The following is a 20,054-nucleotide window of genomic DNA, read 5'->3' as shown; positions in this document are numbered from 1 at the left end:
CTTATAATTATGACATTTAATTTTTAACATATTGTCCTTCATCCATACACCTACACAATGCTTAATCACATCAATTATCTAATTAATAGTAAATTTTAAACTATTCAAATTCTTACCGATAAAGAAACCAAGTTTGATTTAGTTATCAACAATCATGCTTTTGAGATCTAACTAAAAACTTTGTGAAATTACTACTCCTTCATCTTATAATCATCTAGCTGATAAAATAGAATCAGAGACGGTAGCATTTGAGCCAAAATTGCTTCCTTGAGATTTCAAGTTTGACTCAATAAATACAGGCATTGAAGGTTGCAAATTCTCAAATTGGGCCTTACTTGTGAGTAAGACTACTACTTGAGTCATTTTGGGCCTCTTTGATGGTGATGCCTGAGTGCACATTAAAGCAATCTCTATCACTCTCTTCACTTCTTCCGCATCATAGTCATTAGGGTCTAAATTCTTATCCACTAACTCCAGGTGCTTGCCTTGCTCATAAAGTTTCCATGCCTATTAATGTGAATAATTAATCAAGAACAAGTGGTTTTACGTATTTGTTTGGGTGTTATTAAATAAAAAAATATTTTTTAATATTTTTTTATTTTATAGTATATTTAATAAATTTTTAATAATAAAAATAAAATTATTAAAAAAATTTTAAAAAATATCTTTTTTAAAAATTTACGATTTACAGTTTTTTTAAAAAATATTTTAAAAAAAAAAATACTTTTCACATAATAAATAAACAAAAAAATATTATTTTATTTTATTTTATTCAAATATAATTAATAAATAAAAAAATCTTTTTATATAAAATATCCAAACATAAAATCACTTTTACTTTTATAAAAAATTTTTAAAAAAAATATATTTTTTAAAAATAATATCCAAATGAATTTAAAATATTAAAGATAATTAAATAAATTATTTAATAATTATTAATTAAAAAAATATCTTACTTGTTTGATAAGATATTCATGGTCGTCATCATCATTATTATTATTTTTCACTATTTCGGTACTCTTTTGACCACTTATAATTTCTAGAACTACAATACCATAGCTGTATGTATCAACTTTTTCTGATAAGTGGCCGTAAATTGCATATTCAGGTGCTGTATATCCCCTACAATAAAATAAAAATAACTTTCAATAAATAAAAGTTACAACAATATTATTTGACAAAACTGTATTTAAAATATATATGATATATATAGACACAATAAATAAAAATGAATTTAAATATTTATTAATATATATAATATAATTTATTAGATTAATAGTCAAATTAATATATAAAAAATGAGACGTTTTCCAAATTTCACTGTGAAAGATTTTATCAATTAAAGATTATAAATTAGTCATATTTATCTTTCAGTTACTCTATTAATAATTTCTGTTAACGATTGATGATGTGGAATGTTAATGGATAATATTAGACGCTCACCTAATATGTCCAATTGGACGCTCACCAAATATATTTATGAAAATTTATCAATTTAGTCGTTAGGTTATATTGGGAATATAATTTATGTAATTGGGACAAAGAACTAAATTAATAGATTTTTATGTTCAATATTAGACATGTCAGATATCATGTATGTTGTCAATTAACGTTTCACAATATTAATTATTGATGAATATTATTAATGGAGTGACTGAATGACAAGTATGATTAATTTTAAAATTTTGATATACTATAATTTGATTGAAAAAAAATTTCAGAGATAAATTTAAAAAATGTCTTAACTTTTAAAAATTAATTTGACTATTAACCCATAATTTATTAGACATTTTAATTTTAAAAATATATACAAATTATTTTTTATTTTTTGTGAAGGTACAAACTACTTTAACAAGTATTATATAGATAAATTTGAAAACTTACAATGTTCCTGCAAATCTAGTATTGAGTTTGGATTGGTCACTTGGAAGAAACCTTGCCAACCCAAAATCAGAAATTTTGGGCTGAAGTTCATGGTCTAAGAGGATGTTGCCACTTTTGATATCTCTATGAATGATTGAAACATAAAACTCTTCATGTAGATAGGCCAATCCCCTTGCTGTGCCTAAAACCATATCATAACGTTGCTTCCAATTTAGCCAACCTTTTTTCTTACCTGTCTCAATATTGTTAATATATAAGACTCAATGCCAATGGAAATAATAAGAATAATAATTGTTCTTTTATTTATTAAGTTTATTTAAAAGTAAAAAAATACTTATTTTAAAAATGGAAGAGTAAATAAAATATCCATATCCAAAAACTGAAGCAAAGTACATAGAAGAAAAGTGCTCAAGATTAATGGAACTTACCAAATAACAATTTATCAAGACTGCCATTTGTCATGTATTCATAAACTATTATTCTCTCTTGACCTTTTTTGCAGAATCCAAGGAGTCTAACAAGGTTTCGGTGATGAACATTACTTAGAAACTTCACTTCACTTTCAAAGTCATCCTCCAACTTCTTGGATTGACCTGAGAACAACTTCTTCGCCGCAATAACTTTACCATTTTTTAGAGTTCCCTACTCAATAACATGTAAATTGCAAAGTTTAAGTTATGTGAAAATAATTTAAAATTTATATCTTATGTTAGAAATAAGAGAGTATTTTGAAGAAGGTATTATTGAATGTATGTGTAAAGATACAATGTAGAAAGGTATACATAGGTGCTAAAAGAATCAAAGTAATAAAAGCATAAAATCTTATAATAAATATACAGATATGTTATATAAATATAAATGATACTAACTGATTTTAATTGATCCTAATTATACTCTAACATCTATCTCAAATTCAAGTGGGAGCTAAGAATACCATCTTAAGTTTAGATACTAGAGTCCGAAAACAATTAGGATGATGAGCCTTTGTGAAGATATCAGCAGTTTGATCCAGAGTTCCAACAGCTATGAGACTAATAGCATCAATAAGGAGACGATGCAAAACAAAGTGACAATCAATCTCAATGTGTTTGGTGCGCTTACAAAAAACATCATTATGGGCAATCTGAAGAGTACTGCGGTTGTCACAAAAAGCATCAGTCGGAGACAACTGAGGAGCACCAAAGTCTTCAGAAGCCAACGAATCGAGACAACCTCAGCAGTGGTGTCGGCGAGAGCACGATATTCAGCTTCTTTGCTTTATCAGTAGTGAACGTTTGCTTCTTGTCTCACCAGGAAATAAGATAGGTACCAAGAAATAAACAATAACCAGTAGTAGAACAGCAGTCAGTGGGATCACCAGCACAATTAGCATATGAGTATGCCTGAAGGGATAAAGAGGAATGAGCAGAAAAATGAAGACCATGAAATAGAGTGCCTTTGATGTAGCGAAGAATGTGAAAAACTGTCGTATAGTGAGAAGTACGAGGAGCTGACAAGAACTGGCTAAGAACATAAATTGGACAGATGATGTCCGGTCGTGTGACAGTCAAGTAGACGAGACCTCCAACCAACTGTCGATAAAGAGAAGAATTATCCAAACAGTGTCATCCATAGGGGTAAATCGAACATTAGACTCAAGTGGAGTAGATTCAGTGCGACTATCTCGAGCAAGAAGATCCGAAGCATACTTAGCTTGAGAGAGATAGATACCATCATCTATGGATATGACTTCTAGACCAAAAAAATAATTGAGAGAACCAAGATCTTTCATCTAAAAAATATGGTGAAAGGAGGCTTTGAGATCAGAGATACTATCAACATCATCTCCAATAATAATCATGTCATCAACATACAAAAGTAGAAGAATAATTCTATGTTCACTTTTATGAATAAAGAGAGCATTCTCATGGGGGTTGCAAGTGAAACCGAGATTGCATATAGTGATGCTGAACTTGTCAAACGATTCACGAAGAGCTTGCTTAAGACTATAAAGTGCCTTCCGAAGGAGACCGACTTTGTTGGAAGGACAAGAATATCCTGGAGGTGGTTTCATATAGACATTCTTTTTCAAATCCCCATTAAGAAATGCATTATTCACATCCATCTGACTGAGATATCATTTCTTGACCGCAACAATGGCAAGAAGAGCTTGAACAGATGTGAGACGAACAACAGGAGCAAAAATCTTTTCATAATCAAGACCATACTCTTGCGTACAACCTTGAACAACCAATCGTGCCTTATAATGGTCAATGAACCATCAGAGTAAGTCTTGATCTTGCTTGTATACCCATCTACTATCCACAACTTTCTGATAAGAAGGAGGGTCAACCAAGTCTCAAGTGTATACTTTTTCAAGCGTTTGGATTTCTTCCAGCATTGTTTGCTGCCAACTTGAATTTATGGAAGCTTCTTGGAATGATTTAGGTTCATGGTGATGAAGAATAGTAGAAAAATAATAATAATCAAGAAGTTAAGGAGGTAAAATTCTTACCCTAGAAGAACGAGTGGAGGGAGGAGGCATGACAGTAGGAGCAGGACCATCGTCCAATCTAGAATCATCTGGAGATGGAGAAGACGGAATAGGAGGGGATCGATGGATGGACTTGAGATAGAACATGTAGTATTATCACTAGAAAAAAGATCAACATTGTCGTTAGTGAAAAATAGTGACTGAATAGAAGGAATGGATTCAAAAGAGCAAAAACTAGAGAACATGTGATGCTACTAGAATACAACATGATGAGATATATGAATACGTCGAGAGATAGAATCTCAACAACGATAGCCCTTGTGTTCAGTGCCATAACCAAGAAAACAACACACACGAGCCTGAGGTTCAAGTTTATTATGTTCATGAGGTTAAAGAAAGACAAAACAGGCACAACAAAAAATGCGAAGAGAGTTATAATCGGGAGAAATATGATAAAGATGCTCAAAGAGAATAGTGTTATCAATGACAGAAGAAGGGAGCCTATTGATAACATGAACAACAGTGAGAACAGCTTCACCCCAAGTACACTCAGGACAGGAAGAAGAAATAAGTATTTCACGAACAGAGTCAAGAATGTGATGGTGTTTTCGTTCAGCTATGCCATTTTGTTAAGAGGTATCAGGACAAGAAAACTCAGACAAAGTACCCTGTTCAGTGAGAAAATTTAAAAGTTTGGAGTCACGATATTTATAGCATTATTGTGTCAAAAAATTTTAATGACTTTGAAAAACTAAGTTCGAATCATAATGGCAAAGTTAATATAAATCTGAGGTAGCTCATGACGATTAGTCATCAAATAAACCCAAGTAAAACGTGAATAATCATCAATAAAGACTACAAAGTATCAAGCCCCTCTCATAGAAGCGGTGGAAGCGGGGCCCTAAACATCAAAATGAATAACATCAAAAGGTGAGCAAACAAGAAAGGAATTATTATGAAAAGATAAAGTAGGTTGTTTTGCAATTTGACAAGAAATGTAATTAAAAGACTCATTATTAACTTGACCTAAAACACCCGTAGACATAAGAGGACGCAATTTTTCTAAGGAGTTGTGGACAAGACGGCGGTGCCACAAGTGAAAAGTAGAGGGACGGAGAAGGAACATGAAGGTGCTCGAGCTCAAACAATCTTCCGACCTTACATCCAGTCCCAATAATCTTTTTCGTCCGACGATCCTACACGCGACAACCAAAAATAGAGAAATTGACATCAAAACTGAGTTCAACAAGTTGACCGACAGAGATAAAATTAAAGTTTAATTTTTGGAATTAATACGTATTAGGGAGATTAATATTTGACTATGAAATAAAACCCATATGTGTCGCATGCAAGATGGAACCATTAGCAGTGTTGACAGAAGGTGTATTAGTAGTGGTAGATAACGACGAGAAAAGATGACGCAAAAGAGATATGTGATTAAAACAACCAGAATCAAAATACCATTTTAAATTACTTGGAGGAGTGGAAAGAGCAACAAACGTATTACCAGAAAAGGAGAGAAGTTGCTTAAGAAGAGATTTAATGTCGGATAGAAAGACAGAAGGTGGGTTGAGAGAGGTAGAGTTGGTGGATTCAATAGCAGCAACAACAGTAGAAGCAAGCACATTGGTGGGACGAGAATGATACTTGTTCTAATTCAAACGTGGTGGTCAAGTAGGACAAGTAGTAATCAAGTGTCTCGAGAACTTACAATAATGGCAGAACAGTTTCGAGAAATTAGAGCCAATGTGGTCTTTTTGTTTGCGTTTACGAAATTCAATAGAATTAAGGACAATCTGAGAAAAATGACCAAAATAGTTACAATTTCGACAAAATTTATCTTTTCTATCTGTGGCAGTAAAGACAGTTTCACTCTTAGGGAAAGTCAACCCCAAGCGCGTTTCTTCAGACTTAAGATGAGGAAGAGCATCTTCAAGACTGGGCAAGAAATTCTAATGAATAAGAGAATCTTTAACTAGCTCATAGTCATTAGTAAGTGCGATAAGAAACTGTATGAGACATGTTCGGTTCCGATGATCTTCACATGCCTTATTATCAGTGGAATCTTTAAGAACAGGCTCACAAGAGGTCACTTGATCCCAAATAATTTTCATCTGAGGAAGAAAATAAAAAACTGCTTGTCCAGGTTCTTGCTTAAGGCTATGAAGCTCCTTTAGCAGTTAGTACTCATGTGAGAGATCAGAAATAGTGCAACGTTTTACCAAATGATCCCATACATCTTTAGTAGTTTCAAAACGCCTGAATCATAAATGAATGCTTGGAATAGAAGTGTTACGAAACCAAGTGATAATCTGATGATTTTTACTATCCCAATATTCCAATTTTTCTGCAAAGTCTTTTTCAACATCTTCCTTGGATTTGGAAGTCCTATCTTTTGATTTTTCAGTCATAATAGGCTTAACAGGACAAACAACATCACCAGTTACGTAACACCATAATTTTCGCTCTTTAAAAACTCCTCACATAACTTCAACCTAATGAGCATAGTTGGAGCCATTAAAGATAACAGGAATAGGCTGAAAGACATCCGATTTTTTCATAATATCAAAAACAAAGACGAAAAAGAGAAAAACTGCAAATTCGAGGAAAAAAATGAAAAAATGGAGGATAAAATTGAAAAGAGGTCACAAAAAAATATTAGGGAGAGTCTCACTGTCTGCCACTTCAGTTGCCACGTCAGCAGGGGAAGGACACGTGGCAACACATGAGAAGAGGAGCAAAACTCTTCAGCGCTGACGCGGCGAGGAGGTGGCACACGGATCAGGAGGCGGGTCGGGTCGGGCGTGACGCGGGTGAAAGCGGATCCATGGGTTCTACCTGGCATGACACATGGTGCAATGCGGTGCTGTTGATCCTGGGAGTGATCCAACGGTGCTGGAGGCATCTGCAAGGAGGGAGAACCTGAAGCGGACAACGAGCTTTAGGCAACGCGTCCAGTAGTTTCTGGTGACAATTTTGAACTTGTTGAACTTGCAACGACGAGACAAAAATGGCAATAAAAGCGGTGATGAACCAAAGCGTGGAAAAAGATAAAAAAAAGGGGCAAAGAACACTATTGGAAGGAGAAAATAAGAGGCTATGAACGAATTTTTATGGAAAAAAAAAACCTATGCTCTTGATACCATATTAGAAATAAGAGAGCAATCTGAAAAGTGTATTATTGAGTGTGTGTAAAAGATACAATGTACAAGGATATATATAGGTGTTAGAAGAATTAAAGTCATTAAAGTATAAAATCCTATAATAAATATATAGATATATTATATAAATATATATGATATTAATTAATTTTAGTTGATCTTAATTATACTCTAATATCTTAAAAGTTTAGTATGGCTTCAAGTTTTCTATTTAAATCTATGAGTTTAAATGTTTAATTTGTTCATAGATAAATAATAAGATCCAACAGAATTAATTATTTTTGGCCAATATTTTTTATTATCAGTCTAATATCTTTATTCTAATAATCTAATAATATATTTTTAATTTGTACCAAATAAAAACAATAAATACTTCTTGTCATTTAGCATTCCTTTGATGACCTTATTTATTTTCTTTGATTTCTAAAATTAAGTTTACCTTGTATACATTGCCAAAGCCACCTCCTCCTAGTCTATTTTCTTCGTTAAAATTGTTTGTTGCAGCTTTTAAATCATTGTATTTATAGTTAATTGGTGCTTTCAACTTGGTTGCTCCTGGTATTTCACCTGCAAATACGTTAAATAATAAAAAAACTAAAAAATCAAGTTTAAGCTTCTTAACGAATAAATGGTCGAGGTGCTTATCTATACAAGAGATGCTAATGATGTTGAGATTCATTTTTGAAAGTTAAATTTTGTGAAAAAAATCTAAAATAATCCTGACAATTATCTCAAAAGACAATGAGGTCTTTGATAAAAATAAATACCCAATTCGGCTCTTAAGATTTATTTTTATGGGACTGATTAGCTCCTGTATCAAAAAAAGTCAATGTTGTTTTTTTTAGCACATGGACTAATCAATTCCAAAAAAAAATATCAAAGACTAGATTGGGTGTTTTTTTTTTTTCTTGGAGACCTCATTGTCATTTCGAGATAATTGTCAGAAATTGGATGGAATATTTATTCTTTTTTTTAAATAAGTTTTTAAAAGATTTTGTTAGTCAAATTAGTCTTTTCATATTTAGATAATACCGTATCATGTTAAATTTTAGAATTTATGATTTAGAATTTAAATTTTATGTGATATGATGATATAACATATTAATACAATATGTTATAAAATAATTAGTTGAAGTATCATCTTAAATTTTGTGATATGTAATATTAATCTATCATACCATTATGCCATATGACACACAACTGTCTAAATTAATATTTAATTTACGGATTTATGATTGTATCTTTTAAAATATAATTTTAAAAAACAAATTAATAACCATATATACAATGATAGATATTTATAAAAACACCATATATATATAACCGAAGATTTTTCAGCTAGTTTTACCTTTAGGAACTCTCATGGTTTTCTTGAAACTAAGTCCGGCACATAAACTAACGACTATACAATCCAAAGAAGACCATAATAATAAGAGCTACACCTCCCAAAACACCAAATATTATATACAACTTCTTGCGTGAATCACCTGTAATAGAGAGAGTGGAGAAGTTTTCATGAATTGAAAAATTAATAATAATAATAATAATAATAATAATAATAATAGTAAAATCTATTTTTTTAATATTTAAAAAAAGTAAAAAAATGAATAACGTTTAATTTATTTCGATTTTATTTCTATCATTTAAAACATGTTTTGATTATGAAAAATATTGAGTGGGTAAACTATTTTTGTAATCAAATTTAATCAAATCTTTTTTCTTCTTCTTATGCGTGCGTCTTCTCTTTTTTTTTCAACTAATTTTTATTATATAAAAAACTATTAAATTAACTTAATTATCAAAATAATTTAGCCATATAACATCACTATTTAATTATATTTTTGACACGGTTAACAAAAATAATAATGCGATAATTATTCTAAACTAATTGAAGTAGCAATCCCAATATACATAATTAGTGGCGGATCCAGAAATCTTATAAAGAAGGGGCTAAAAACAAAAAATAAAAAGTGCCATATTAAAACAGAAAGTTTTAATAAAAAAAATAATTATATATTTTAATATTATTTTAAAATAAAATTAATTTTAAAAAAATTATTTATATCAATTTTTTTTCATAAAATTCTAATTTTTATCCTTATTATAAAAGACATAACATAAATAATATAAATTTGTTTCTCTAATGCTTTTAATATATGTATTTAAAATAAATTAATAAATATAATATATAAGATATATTCATATTAATAAATAATTCACTTAATATATTTTGATTTTAATATCATAAAAAAATAAAATTTAATCTAATTTAATTTTATGTATATATTTTTTTTATTATATTCAATTAAGAATTATTATAAAAACTAAAGTATTTTTATATAATAATAGATAGAAGAATTATAAAAAAAATTGAAAAAACAAAAAAAAATTTAAAATGCATAAAATAGAATTTAAATTTATGTTTTAGAGTATAAAATATTTTCTTTTAACTATTGAACTAAAAAGTATATTGTTAAAAATTTTAGATAATATATCAAGTATATTTTAAATTTTAAAATTTAGAGAGGTCATAATCATTCTGGTCTCCTAAATCTGTCTCTGCATCTAATAGATTTTGATAGACTCAAATTCAGATTGAAAGTATATATATAAAAAAGTAATACAGATAATAACAAATTTTTTCATTCAATATTAATTGGCATTTTTAAAATTATTTTATTTTTTAAATTTAAATCCTAAATTATAAACTATTAATCCTACACCTTAAATTATAAATAATAAATTCTAAAATTAATTAGTATTGACTAACTAAAATTTAATTCTCCGTACTTATTTTTTCATAAAAAGTATAAGAAAATTTTTTAAATATATTCGAAATACCAAGTAATCTTACCAGTAGATTTTAATTAATATATATTATATTTTTTTTAAGGTTAAGTATTGTTTTCGTCCCTAAGGTTTGGGGTGAAAATCAAATTCGTTCTCGACCTTTTTTGTTATTAAAATCATCCTCAACATTATAAAACGTTATAAAATCATCCTTTTGTCTATAAACAATATTTTTTGAACAATTTTACCCTTAAACAAAAATAAAAACAATCCCCCCTTAATATAAAACACCAAACCAAGAATGTTCCCTTTATCTTCCTTCTTCCAAGGCTTCATCCAACTGGCTACCTACCCAAGTTCTCTTATCTCTAATCTCCCTAACCAACCTAACAGCATGATGAAACCTATTACTCCCACACAAAACACCGACAAAGACACTCACCTCGCAGCGATGAAGCTCCTTGCCACCATCCACCAAGCCAAGCAAGAACCCTTCAACCTCATCCAACCTTCCCTACTTGCACATACTCTTCATAACAAGCGGTATACTGATTCTCAAAACCCCTCATTTTAATCTATCTAACAATAACATCAACAGCATCAAAATAACTATTCTCAACAAAAACATTCAAAAGCCCATGGTAATCAAAGGTATCCAAATCAAAACCTTAAAACTGATTTTACCAAGGTGGAGTGCAATCTTAGAATTACCCGTAATAGGATATCCAATGAAGGATTTGAGTAATTTGAGTAATTTGTAGATGTCTGGCATTAATCAGGTGCGAGCCAAGATTAGGAAAATGGCAGAAAAGGTGCGGCGAGTGTGGTGGAAGTAGGCTGGCGGTCGGCCCAATGGAAGAAGTGGAGGTAGTGGTGGACGTGGGCGGCGGTGCCATGGTGGAGTACAGTGAGGACACTCGTTGAGACGGGAGAGTGTTAGGGTGGAGAGAGAGGTGTCGACGACGGCATCATTACAGGAGGGTAAGTCCGTCGAGGAGAGAATTTGGAAGATTCGGGTGGGAGGATGCAACGTCTTTTTGGTTTAGTGTGGAAGAAGAAGATGAAGGGGTTGCTATTGTAAGAGAAGAGGGATCTCCGTTGGTTATATGTTTTAGTTTTTTATTTTGTTTTTTTATTTATTTTTGTTTAATAGTAAAATTGTTTAAAAAATGTTATTCATAGATAAAAGGATGATTTTATAAGATTTTATAACGTTAAGGATGATTTTAATAACAAAAAATATTGAGGACGAATTTGATTTTCACCCAAGATCTTAAGGACGAAAACAGTACTTAATCCTTTTTTTTTTATAATTGAAATCAATGGTTAAAATTGTTAGAATACCAATATACCTAATATACTTAAAATTCTTCCAAAAGAATATACCTTTGTCTAAGAAGGGTGTGATATCAATGATTTGGTTATCAGCAAAGAAAGGTTTGTGAGAGTATCTCATAAAACAGCCAGCGTCATATTCCCTACCATCTGTGTAGGTAAGACAACCTTGTATGTCGTTGAATCCACGGTTGAGACAAGCATGACAACTATTTGCTGAAACAGTTTCAACACATTGTGCAATAGCATAGATTGATTGTGTCTTTGTGGCTGCATAGTAATTAGGGATTTTGGGTGTTGCTATTTGTAGCTTGTTTAGCACTTGTTTTACTTCCTCACTAAAATCATCCTTATTGGTTTCTCCCTTTGAAGTTTGATTTCCACACAGAATACCATTGACACCACGAATGGCATCAGTGAAGAAGCTGAATGGTCCATATCTAAAAACAATTTCAACTCTATATTAAATATATATAATTCATGTTAATCTGACCTTAATTTAGCATGATTGGTATTATTAATAAAAGACTTGATGAGTTTGTTTTTCAATTATTAACTCTTAGTTTTAAATTTGATTGATCAACAGTAGTAAATTAGAAAAACTCTTTAGACCAACAATTTTTAATTAGTATTATTTTTGGTCATCATTTTGACTATCATAAATACTAAATTATATATTCTAACATTTTTAATTAAATTTTATTAATTCGTGTATACAAATTCTAAAAAATATAAATACAAACTATATTAATTTATGTATGCAAATTTTTAGTAAATATAAGTATAAATTATATATTTTTTGTGTGCAAAACGTATATAAATATGAATGTAAAATATTGTTACCTAAGTACTAAAAAAATACTAATATTTAGTAATTATGTAATATTATTCAATAAATTATTATGCATAAGAATGTTTGTCTTATATTCAATCTTTTCTATCTTTAGAAAAATATAAGTAATAAATATCATATCATATTTTATATGTTTTAATCATAATTTTATTCTAATATCATACTATAAAACCATTAGTTCTAAAATATATATAATTTTTTAGATAAATTATATATATATATATATATATATATATATATAAATAATAGCAATAATATTATATAATTAAGTTATTTTAATAATTAAATTCAATCAAATTGATATAACATATAGTATATTGACACAGTAAAAACTAATTAAAAAAAGACGCATAAAAAAATTAGTTACAAAAATAATTTATTTATATAATATTTTTCTATAAATAATAATAATTATTTTTTATTTGACAGAATAATTTTAAGTATACTAAACATTAAAATGTTGATATAATCAATTCAATGAACTAGTTATTAAATAAGGACATTTTGTTAAACAAATTTGTTTTCTAACTCTTTTGTTAGTATAAAAATAACCAGAAAAATAGATATAATAAATGGGAAGGATAATAAAAAATAAAAAAGGCAATAATAAACATTATTCTTTTTAAATATTTAAATTGATAGAAAAAAATATGAATAATTTTATTTTTAATATTCTTTTAAATAAGAGTTTTTTTAGTTTATTTAAATTCTTTTGTATAGTCTTTTTTTCTTTTATTTGTTTTATACTTTTTTTTTCTTCTGAGATTCATTAAGAATTAAATTATAGGTCTTTTAGATACAAAATGTCAAAATTCTGATATTATATATATTATGATTAGAGACGGATTCAAGGGGCCTAAGATAGCCATGGTCCTCAAATTTTTTTAAAAAAATTAATATTATTAATTTATTATTATTATATAATTAATATATATATATTATAGATTAAATATATTTTAGTATATTATATACTAAAAAAATTCATATGTTAATAACTTAATATATATAAATTATAATGTGTATTATAATATATTAGTAGCAATTAACAAATAGATTTAAAAAACAATGAAAGCGTATAAATATATAAATAATTGAAAAGTTATTGAAAAAAATAGGTTTGGATTAATATAAAAAAAATAATAACTATAAAAAAATTTCTTGTTTTGATTTTTTTTATGACAATAATAACAACTGAATAGATTTTTTAAATAATAAAAATTATTAAAATAAGACTTTAAAAATATGAAAGATGAATTTTGGGCAGATTATATAATTGTATATATTAAAAAAGATAATGCTTCAAAATTTATTTCAGATGATAAATTGATATTTTAGTTATATAAAATATCACAAAACAAATTTAAAAATACCAAAATTTTAAAGTATATAGCTAAATGTTAATTTCTATATATTAATTTTGACCTATATATTATAAATTATATGTTGTTAATTTTTTGTTATGTTATATTTAATTTGACCCCATTTCTAAAATCTTTAAATCCGTCATTTATTATCATGCTACCACTATTTCTAAAAATTTAAGCTGATAAAATCGAAAGCAACATAAATAATTATATATCTAACAGATGCTATATAACTAATATTTCACATTTGTTGTTTATAATAATATGAGTTTTGTAGGAGAATGATAAAATGGGGGTGTATGTGGGGTGGTATATATATACGAATACGTACCTGAGGGAGCACCCGTCGTATACAAGATGGGAACTAATCCCACCGGAGCAACTAAGGATATCGGCAGTGGCAGCGGCAACACAGGCGGCGCAATCGGTGTTAGAAAGGTATCTTCTACATTGGAACATGCCATATACAGTGTCATCTCCCATAACATTATGTGAAGTGCCAAAGTAGTTCTTTCTTGTGCTTTGGTTTCTCAGGTCTTCCAATGTTGCATTCAGAATCTTCTTGAAGTTGATCAAGCTGATGGTTGGGACCAGCTTTCCGCAAGCCTTGATTAGTGAATTGATTTGAGGGTCTCCTAGGGCTCCTTCGAACATTAATAATAATAAGGTCCACCATGACCAAATTTTGAAGATCAAGGCCAGGACCTTGAGTAGTGATAACGGTAATGATTTCAACATTATTACTATTTTTTTTTCTTTTAATGTTTATTCAATAAGAGTACTTAGAATTTGAGTGGGATAATGGAATATGGTTTCATGGTTGTTTCTAATTGTATGTGTATGTGAACACACACACACACATATATATATATATATATATAGGGATGGTAAAACTCTCCGAGACACGGGGATCCCTGCAGAAACTGTTCCGAATGAGGATCTGACTATGGAAAATTTTTTTCGTGGGGATGGAGATGGGGACGTGGGATAGGGATGGGGGACAAAATTCCCCCGAGGCAGGAACGGAGACCCGAGCGGGGATCCCCGCCCCATCCCCGCAAATCCCCGAAGTTTATAAATTTATTGAATTGTCCTTAATAGTTTATTTCTCATATATCTTTTTTAGTCATTTCACACACACCCACACACCCACACACACACATATATATATTCGCCGCTTTTCCTTCTCACCGCATCGTCACACCTCACCGTGCCATGATCATCACTGCGTCGTGCTCTCTATTTGCGGCGTTCCTTTCCATAACTTTGTCATCGTGTCCATTCTCCTCTCTATTGTTGCGTCTCCCACCTTGTCCACTTCTCTATCCCCTAGTTCGCCATTGCGTTCCCCACTGCGTCATTTCGAAAGAAGTCACCATCTTGTCGTTTAAATTTTTTGTATAAAATCTTGTTATTTTTGTATAGAATGGATACTTACATCTCTATTCATATGAAAATTAATAATTAGTTAGAACTATCAGATAGATGGAGAATGGGGTCCCTGCAGGGAATGGGACCCTGTGGAAAATGGAATGGGGAGCAATATTCCCCCACGGGAGGAAACGAGAGCGGGATCGGGGAGTAAATCTGAAGGCGGGAATGGGGAGTAGGGAAGCATCCCCCGCCCCCGCCCTCGCCCTGTCCCATTGACATCCCTATATATAATTTTGATACATCGTGCGTATAAAATAATTTTATATATATCTAATTAAGTCATAGTTATAATAATCTTTTATAAAAATATAATTAAATTGTTAGAAGAATGCTTTTTTTTTATAAATATGTTGAGTAATGTTAAAAAAATAATCATGTTATGTATGTATGTGTAAGTGAAATTAGTCATTAAATTAATTATTTATATAAAATTAAATAAATATTAAAATATATAAAAAGAATTAATGACACAATAATATAAGAAAAATAACCTAAAAGTAATATTGAGAATTGGATTTGGTCAATAAATACAAACTTAGAAAAGTCTCTACATATAATTTGTGAAAATAATTAAGATTATTAAAGAAGTTATTATATATATATATATAATAAAAACTTAAATAATGATTATTAAAAATAAAATTGATAATACACATTAGTGGATCCATTATTTCATTGTCCTTACAATTAACAAATCGAGAAGACAAAAAAGCTAGGTATGTTGGGGTGAAACTTCCAATACCACTTTTTTCAACCTCTAGCTTTTTATTTGGAACAATAATGCGAGTATAAAATGTGGAGAAACGTTAGTCAACTTTCCTCTGAGGTTCCCGACGGCAGGGATCGGATAATGTTGTTAACTAAATACTTCACATTAAATTATGTTATAGTAGTTGTTAATTAACATACAAATTTTAGTTAAACAATGACTTTTATAAATAATATAAACAATAAACTTTAAAATTGACACAATAAAATAAAAAATATTTTACTCTTAAATTATCTCCGAAATTTTAAGATTATAATAATTAATTATCCGCATATCTAATGAATTAAATATCCACTAATTAAGTAATTATTAACTGTGCATGAGTAAACCAAGTCAAAAAAAATAACTATCCAATTAAAAATAATGAATATAATCATTTACATACATATTAAATTGAACATTCGATATATTCATTATTCACATTGTTTAGTATTCTCATTATCTACATATACTTTTTTTAACATATATATGTTGTATTATTCGAATAGTTGATTTGGTAATTGATTTATTTTTTTACATATAGCATAATTATATATTTATAGGCATTTATCTTTCATAAATTAACTGTGTGTATTAATAAATAGTAACACATGAAATTAGTTGAGATGCTAAGTATAAATAAAAATGTTTAATTTTTAGTATAATTTTAAATATAAAAATATTATTTGTATATTAAAATTATTTATTAATGTATTTGTATATAAATACATTTGTGATTTAATTTATTTTTAATGTGTATTATTTGTATTCTAACATATATATATATTTTATACTAGTAATGACTAATTTTAGTGTACAAGTAGTATAATCGTTTTTAATATTTTAAAAAAGAAAGACCAACACTTCTCCATATTTCTACTATATACACAATACATAATGGAAATGTTTGATAATAAGAAATAATAATAAAAAATAGTTCGAACTTGTTTTATTTAGTATTTATTAATTATTACAATAATAAATATTAAATAACACAAATTTTAACTATTTTTTTATTTCTTTAATAATATGGACAGTAAAAATAGAATAGATAACTTTTAGATTAAAATTATATGGATGTAGTGAATAAATTAGGTTTAGGAAAATTAGAAATGATTATAAATTGAAAATTTCCAAAATAATATTTTCAATAAATGATTATACATTGATGATATATGTGGTCGAGATCTAGTCATCATTTATTTTATTAAAGATAAAAAAGCTCAAACTTATAATTTTAAAATGAATATAAAAAAATTATGTTACTTGAGTTTTAGTTTGTTAGCTAGCTAGTCATCATTATTACTCATTATCTTATATATAAACTTTATATATTGCCCCTCGCCATTAGACTGTAGATGAAATTTCAAGGTGTAACAAGAATATCGATGGAAGCATAGCTAAAAGTATGTAAAAAACAAATATAAGAAGACAATAATGAGATAAATACTATGAAGTTTATTACATTGTGTTTAATTTATTAAAAATAAATAAATAAATAATATTTAATAAATTTTAAATATTTATTTTTATTTTAAATATTTTATTATTTACTTTTAAAAATAAATTTGATAATTTAGTCACTATAATAAAAAATATCATAGAATTCGCCCAATAATTAGAGCAATAGTGAGATACAATACATACTATAAATAAATATGCATACCATACATTGTTTAATAATCTTTAGCCAAAATAATCCGGCTCGGCCGGCCAATTTCTTCCCCCTAGGCCCCTACTACTTTATTTTGATCATAGTCATCTTTATCTTCTTATGATTATTTGGATAATATATTTAGTTAAATATTATGGATTTGAATAATTTAAACAAATATCCTCTTATAATTGTTTCCTTTAATATGGTGTCACTCACATACCTTCTACATACAGAACAAATAGCTAATATCCTAACTAAACTCTTATCATCTATATTGTTTGAGAAGTTTAAAAATAAACTCGGGCCGTCCTTAAAGCCATTCTGAATTTGTAACGCGATGTAAGGTTGAGTTTGTTTTCTTGAGATTGAGTATTATGTTTGATAACTATAAATTAAAACTAAAATTTTAGTTTTAAAAATTAAAACACAAAATTTTAGTCTATTCAATAAATTTAGAAAGGAAAAGTATGAGTAGCCAATGAAATATTTGTATAATGTGTATAATAGAGGTTTATGAAGTATTAGAGATATAACTATTAGTGTTATTTTTTTCTATCAGCTGAAGCTTTTAGAATGAGTGCATCATGACATGGTATTAGAGCGCTAGATCCAAAAGGTAAGAGTTCGATCTTTGGTGAATCTCAAAATCATTGTACAAATAGTTTATTGTCTTCCTAGCGGGACTCTTTTAGAAAATAGAGACACGTAAAACTAAAATGTTTAAGGACGAAAATTGAAACTTTAATAACATATTTTTTAAATAAATATTTTTATTTAACTTTTCAAATTTTAAATTTATTTTTAAGTTTTTATATTTTTCTTTAACCAAATATAATACTGAAACATAACTTAATCGTATACATTTTATACTAAACACAATATAAAAATTTAATTTAATCTTTATTTTCTAATTTTTATATCCCATTTTCTGTTTCTCAATCTCCCTTTCAATTTCCTTTCTAAATACAGTCAAAGAGTACATATGTGTATGTCGCTGTTATGCAAAGTTAGTTAAAATATGATTGCTTGGTTAATTATGCTAGAGTCTATATTAGTTAGTTGTTGATATATATATAGTTATATACACTGATAAACAGTGACGGACCCAAAAAATTTTAGGAGTAGAGGTAAAAATATCTATACTAAAATAAATGTTATTGAGTATTATTAATTATACTAAAAATATAATAGAAATATAAAAATTAAAAAAAGTTAATGAACACTTTCGTTCTTAAAATACTATTCATTATATATAATTTATAAAAAAATATTTTTTATTTTTAGAATTTGAACTTAAAACATCTTAATTAAATTATAAATAATTTGTCATCCTAACTAATTTTACTTTTATTTACTTTTATACACATTTAATAATAAAAAAGTGAATTAGTTGGCATGTTAGCGCTTATTGATATACTAGTATTTATAATTTGAAACTATAATTATATATAAATACAAAAAAAAACTAAACTTATATATAAAAAGTATGTTTATATAAAATAATAGAAATTTAATTTATAATTATTTTTATCCCTTTATTTTTAAAATAATTAAAATTTTATATATTTTTTAATTTAATTTTAATACACTATCAGATTAAAGATTTTATGCATCTATTTAATTATGTATTATAATTAAAAAAAATAACTTTTTATATTCATCATGTAAATTGTATCTAAAAGAATAAATGTAATTAAATGATTATATAAAAAAATATACATATTTTAATATATCAAAATTAACTTCTATGCTTTTAAACAATTGCTCTACTACAGTACTACTCATTATAATTTTCAAATATTAATTACCACCCATTGAATTAAAAAATTTATTTGTTATAATATTTATGACATAAAATACTTTTTAATCCAAAATAGTTGTTACAAATAAAATTATTTAAGAGATAAAATTAAAAATTTTTATATAATTTTAAAATAAAAAATATTAATTAATAGATAGATACTATTTTTTCTTATTTCAACTAATTTTTTAAGACAAAAAAAATTGATAATTTTATTTATATTTAAAAGATTGAGATTTAGTTTGATATTTAACTAATTAATTAATTTTAAAAATTATATTAATACTGTTCATTAGTTTTTTATCGAGTTAATTTATTTACTTTTTAATTTTTATATTAAATCAAATTTAACAAAATAAACATTGTTACATATTAAATTTAATAAAAATTTATTTTAACATAAATCTGACAAAATTTTGTAAATTTTTGTGGAGACAAAAAGTATAATGATATTGGGGGCAAATATATATATTTATATAAAACTATTACTTGTTTTTTTCAATTTAGTGGGGGCAAATGCCCCCGTTTCCTGTGCACTGGGTCCGTCCCTGCTG

General features: G+C 27.7%; 1 protein-coding gene across 1 annotated transcript; it reads right to left on the bottom strand.

Annotated features, from left to right (window-relative positions):
• Nucleotides 1–210: 210 nt before the first annotated feature.
• On the bottom strand, nucleotides 211–14,673 carry LOC130961838 (cysteine-rich receptor-like protein kinase 2). Its single transcript, XM_057887863.1, has 9 exons — nucleotides 14,192–14,673; nucleotides 11,695–12,083; nucleotides 8,927–9,005; nucleotides 8,867–8,895; nucleotides 7,958–8,085; nucleotides 2,313–2,526; nucleotides 1,885–2,116; nucleotides 957–1,122; nucleotides 211–507 (listed from the first exon to the last, which is right to left on the bottom strand). The coding sequence occupies exons 1-9, from the start codon at nucleotides 14,596–14,598 to the stop codon at nucleotides 211–213; spliced, it is 1,941 nt and encodes a 646-aa protein (XP_057743846.1). The 5' UTR covers nucleotides 14,599–14,673.
• Nucleotides 14,674–20,054: the final 5,381 nt, after the last annotated feature.

Source organism: Arachis stenosperma, chromosome 1, assembly GCF_014773155.1.
Source record: "Arachis stenosperma cultivar V10309 chromosome 1, arast.V10309.gnm1.PFL2, whole genome shotgun sequence".
Classification (NCBI taxonomy): Eukaryota; Viridiplantae; Streptophyta; class Magnoliopsida; order Fabales; family Fabaceae; genus Arachis; species Arachis stenosperma.
The sequence above is the reverse complement of the archived record's forward strand: the minus strand, read 5'-3'. Positions and strand labels throughout refer to the sequence as shown.

Coding starts and splice junctions, on each gene's coding strand:
- LOC130961838 (XM_057887863.1), bottom strand. CDS start 14,598: ATGTTGAAATCATTACCGTTATCACTACTCAAGGTCCTGGCCTTGATC. Junction 2,527..7,957: donor GCTTTGGCAATGTATACAAG/GTAAACTTAATT, acceptor GTTATTGAGTAG/GGAACTCTAAAAAATGGTAA. Junction 508..956: donor ATGAATATCTTATCAAACAA/GTAAGATATTTT, acceptor TCACATTAATAG/GCATGGAAACTTTATGAGCA.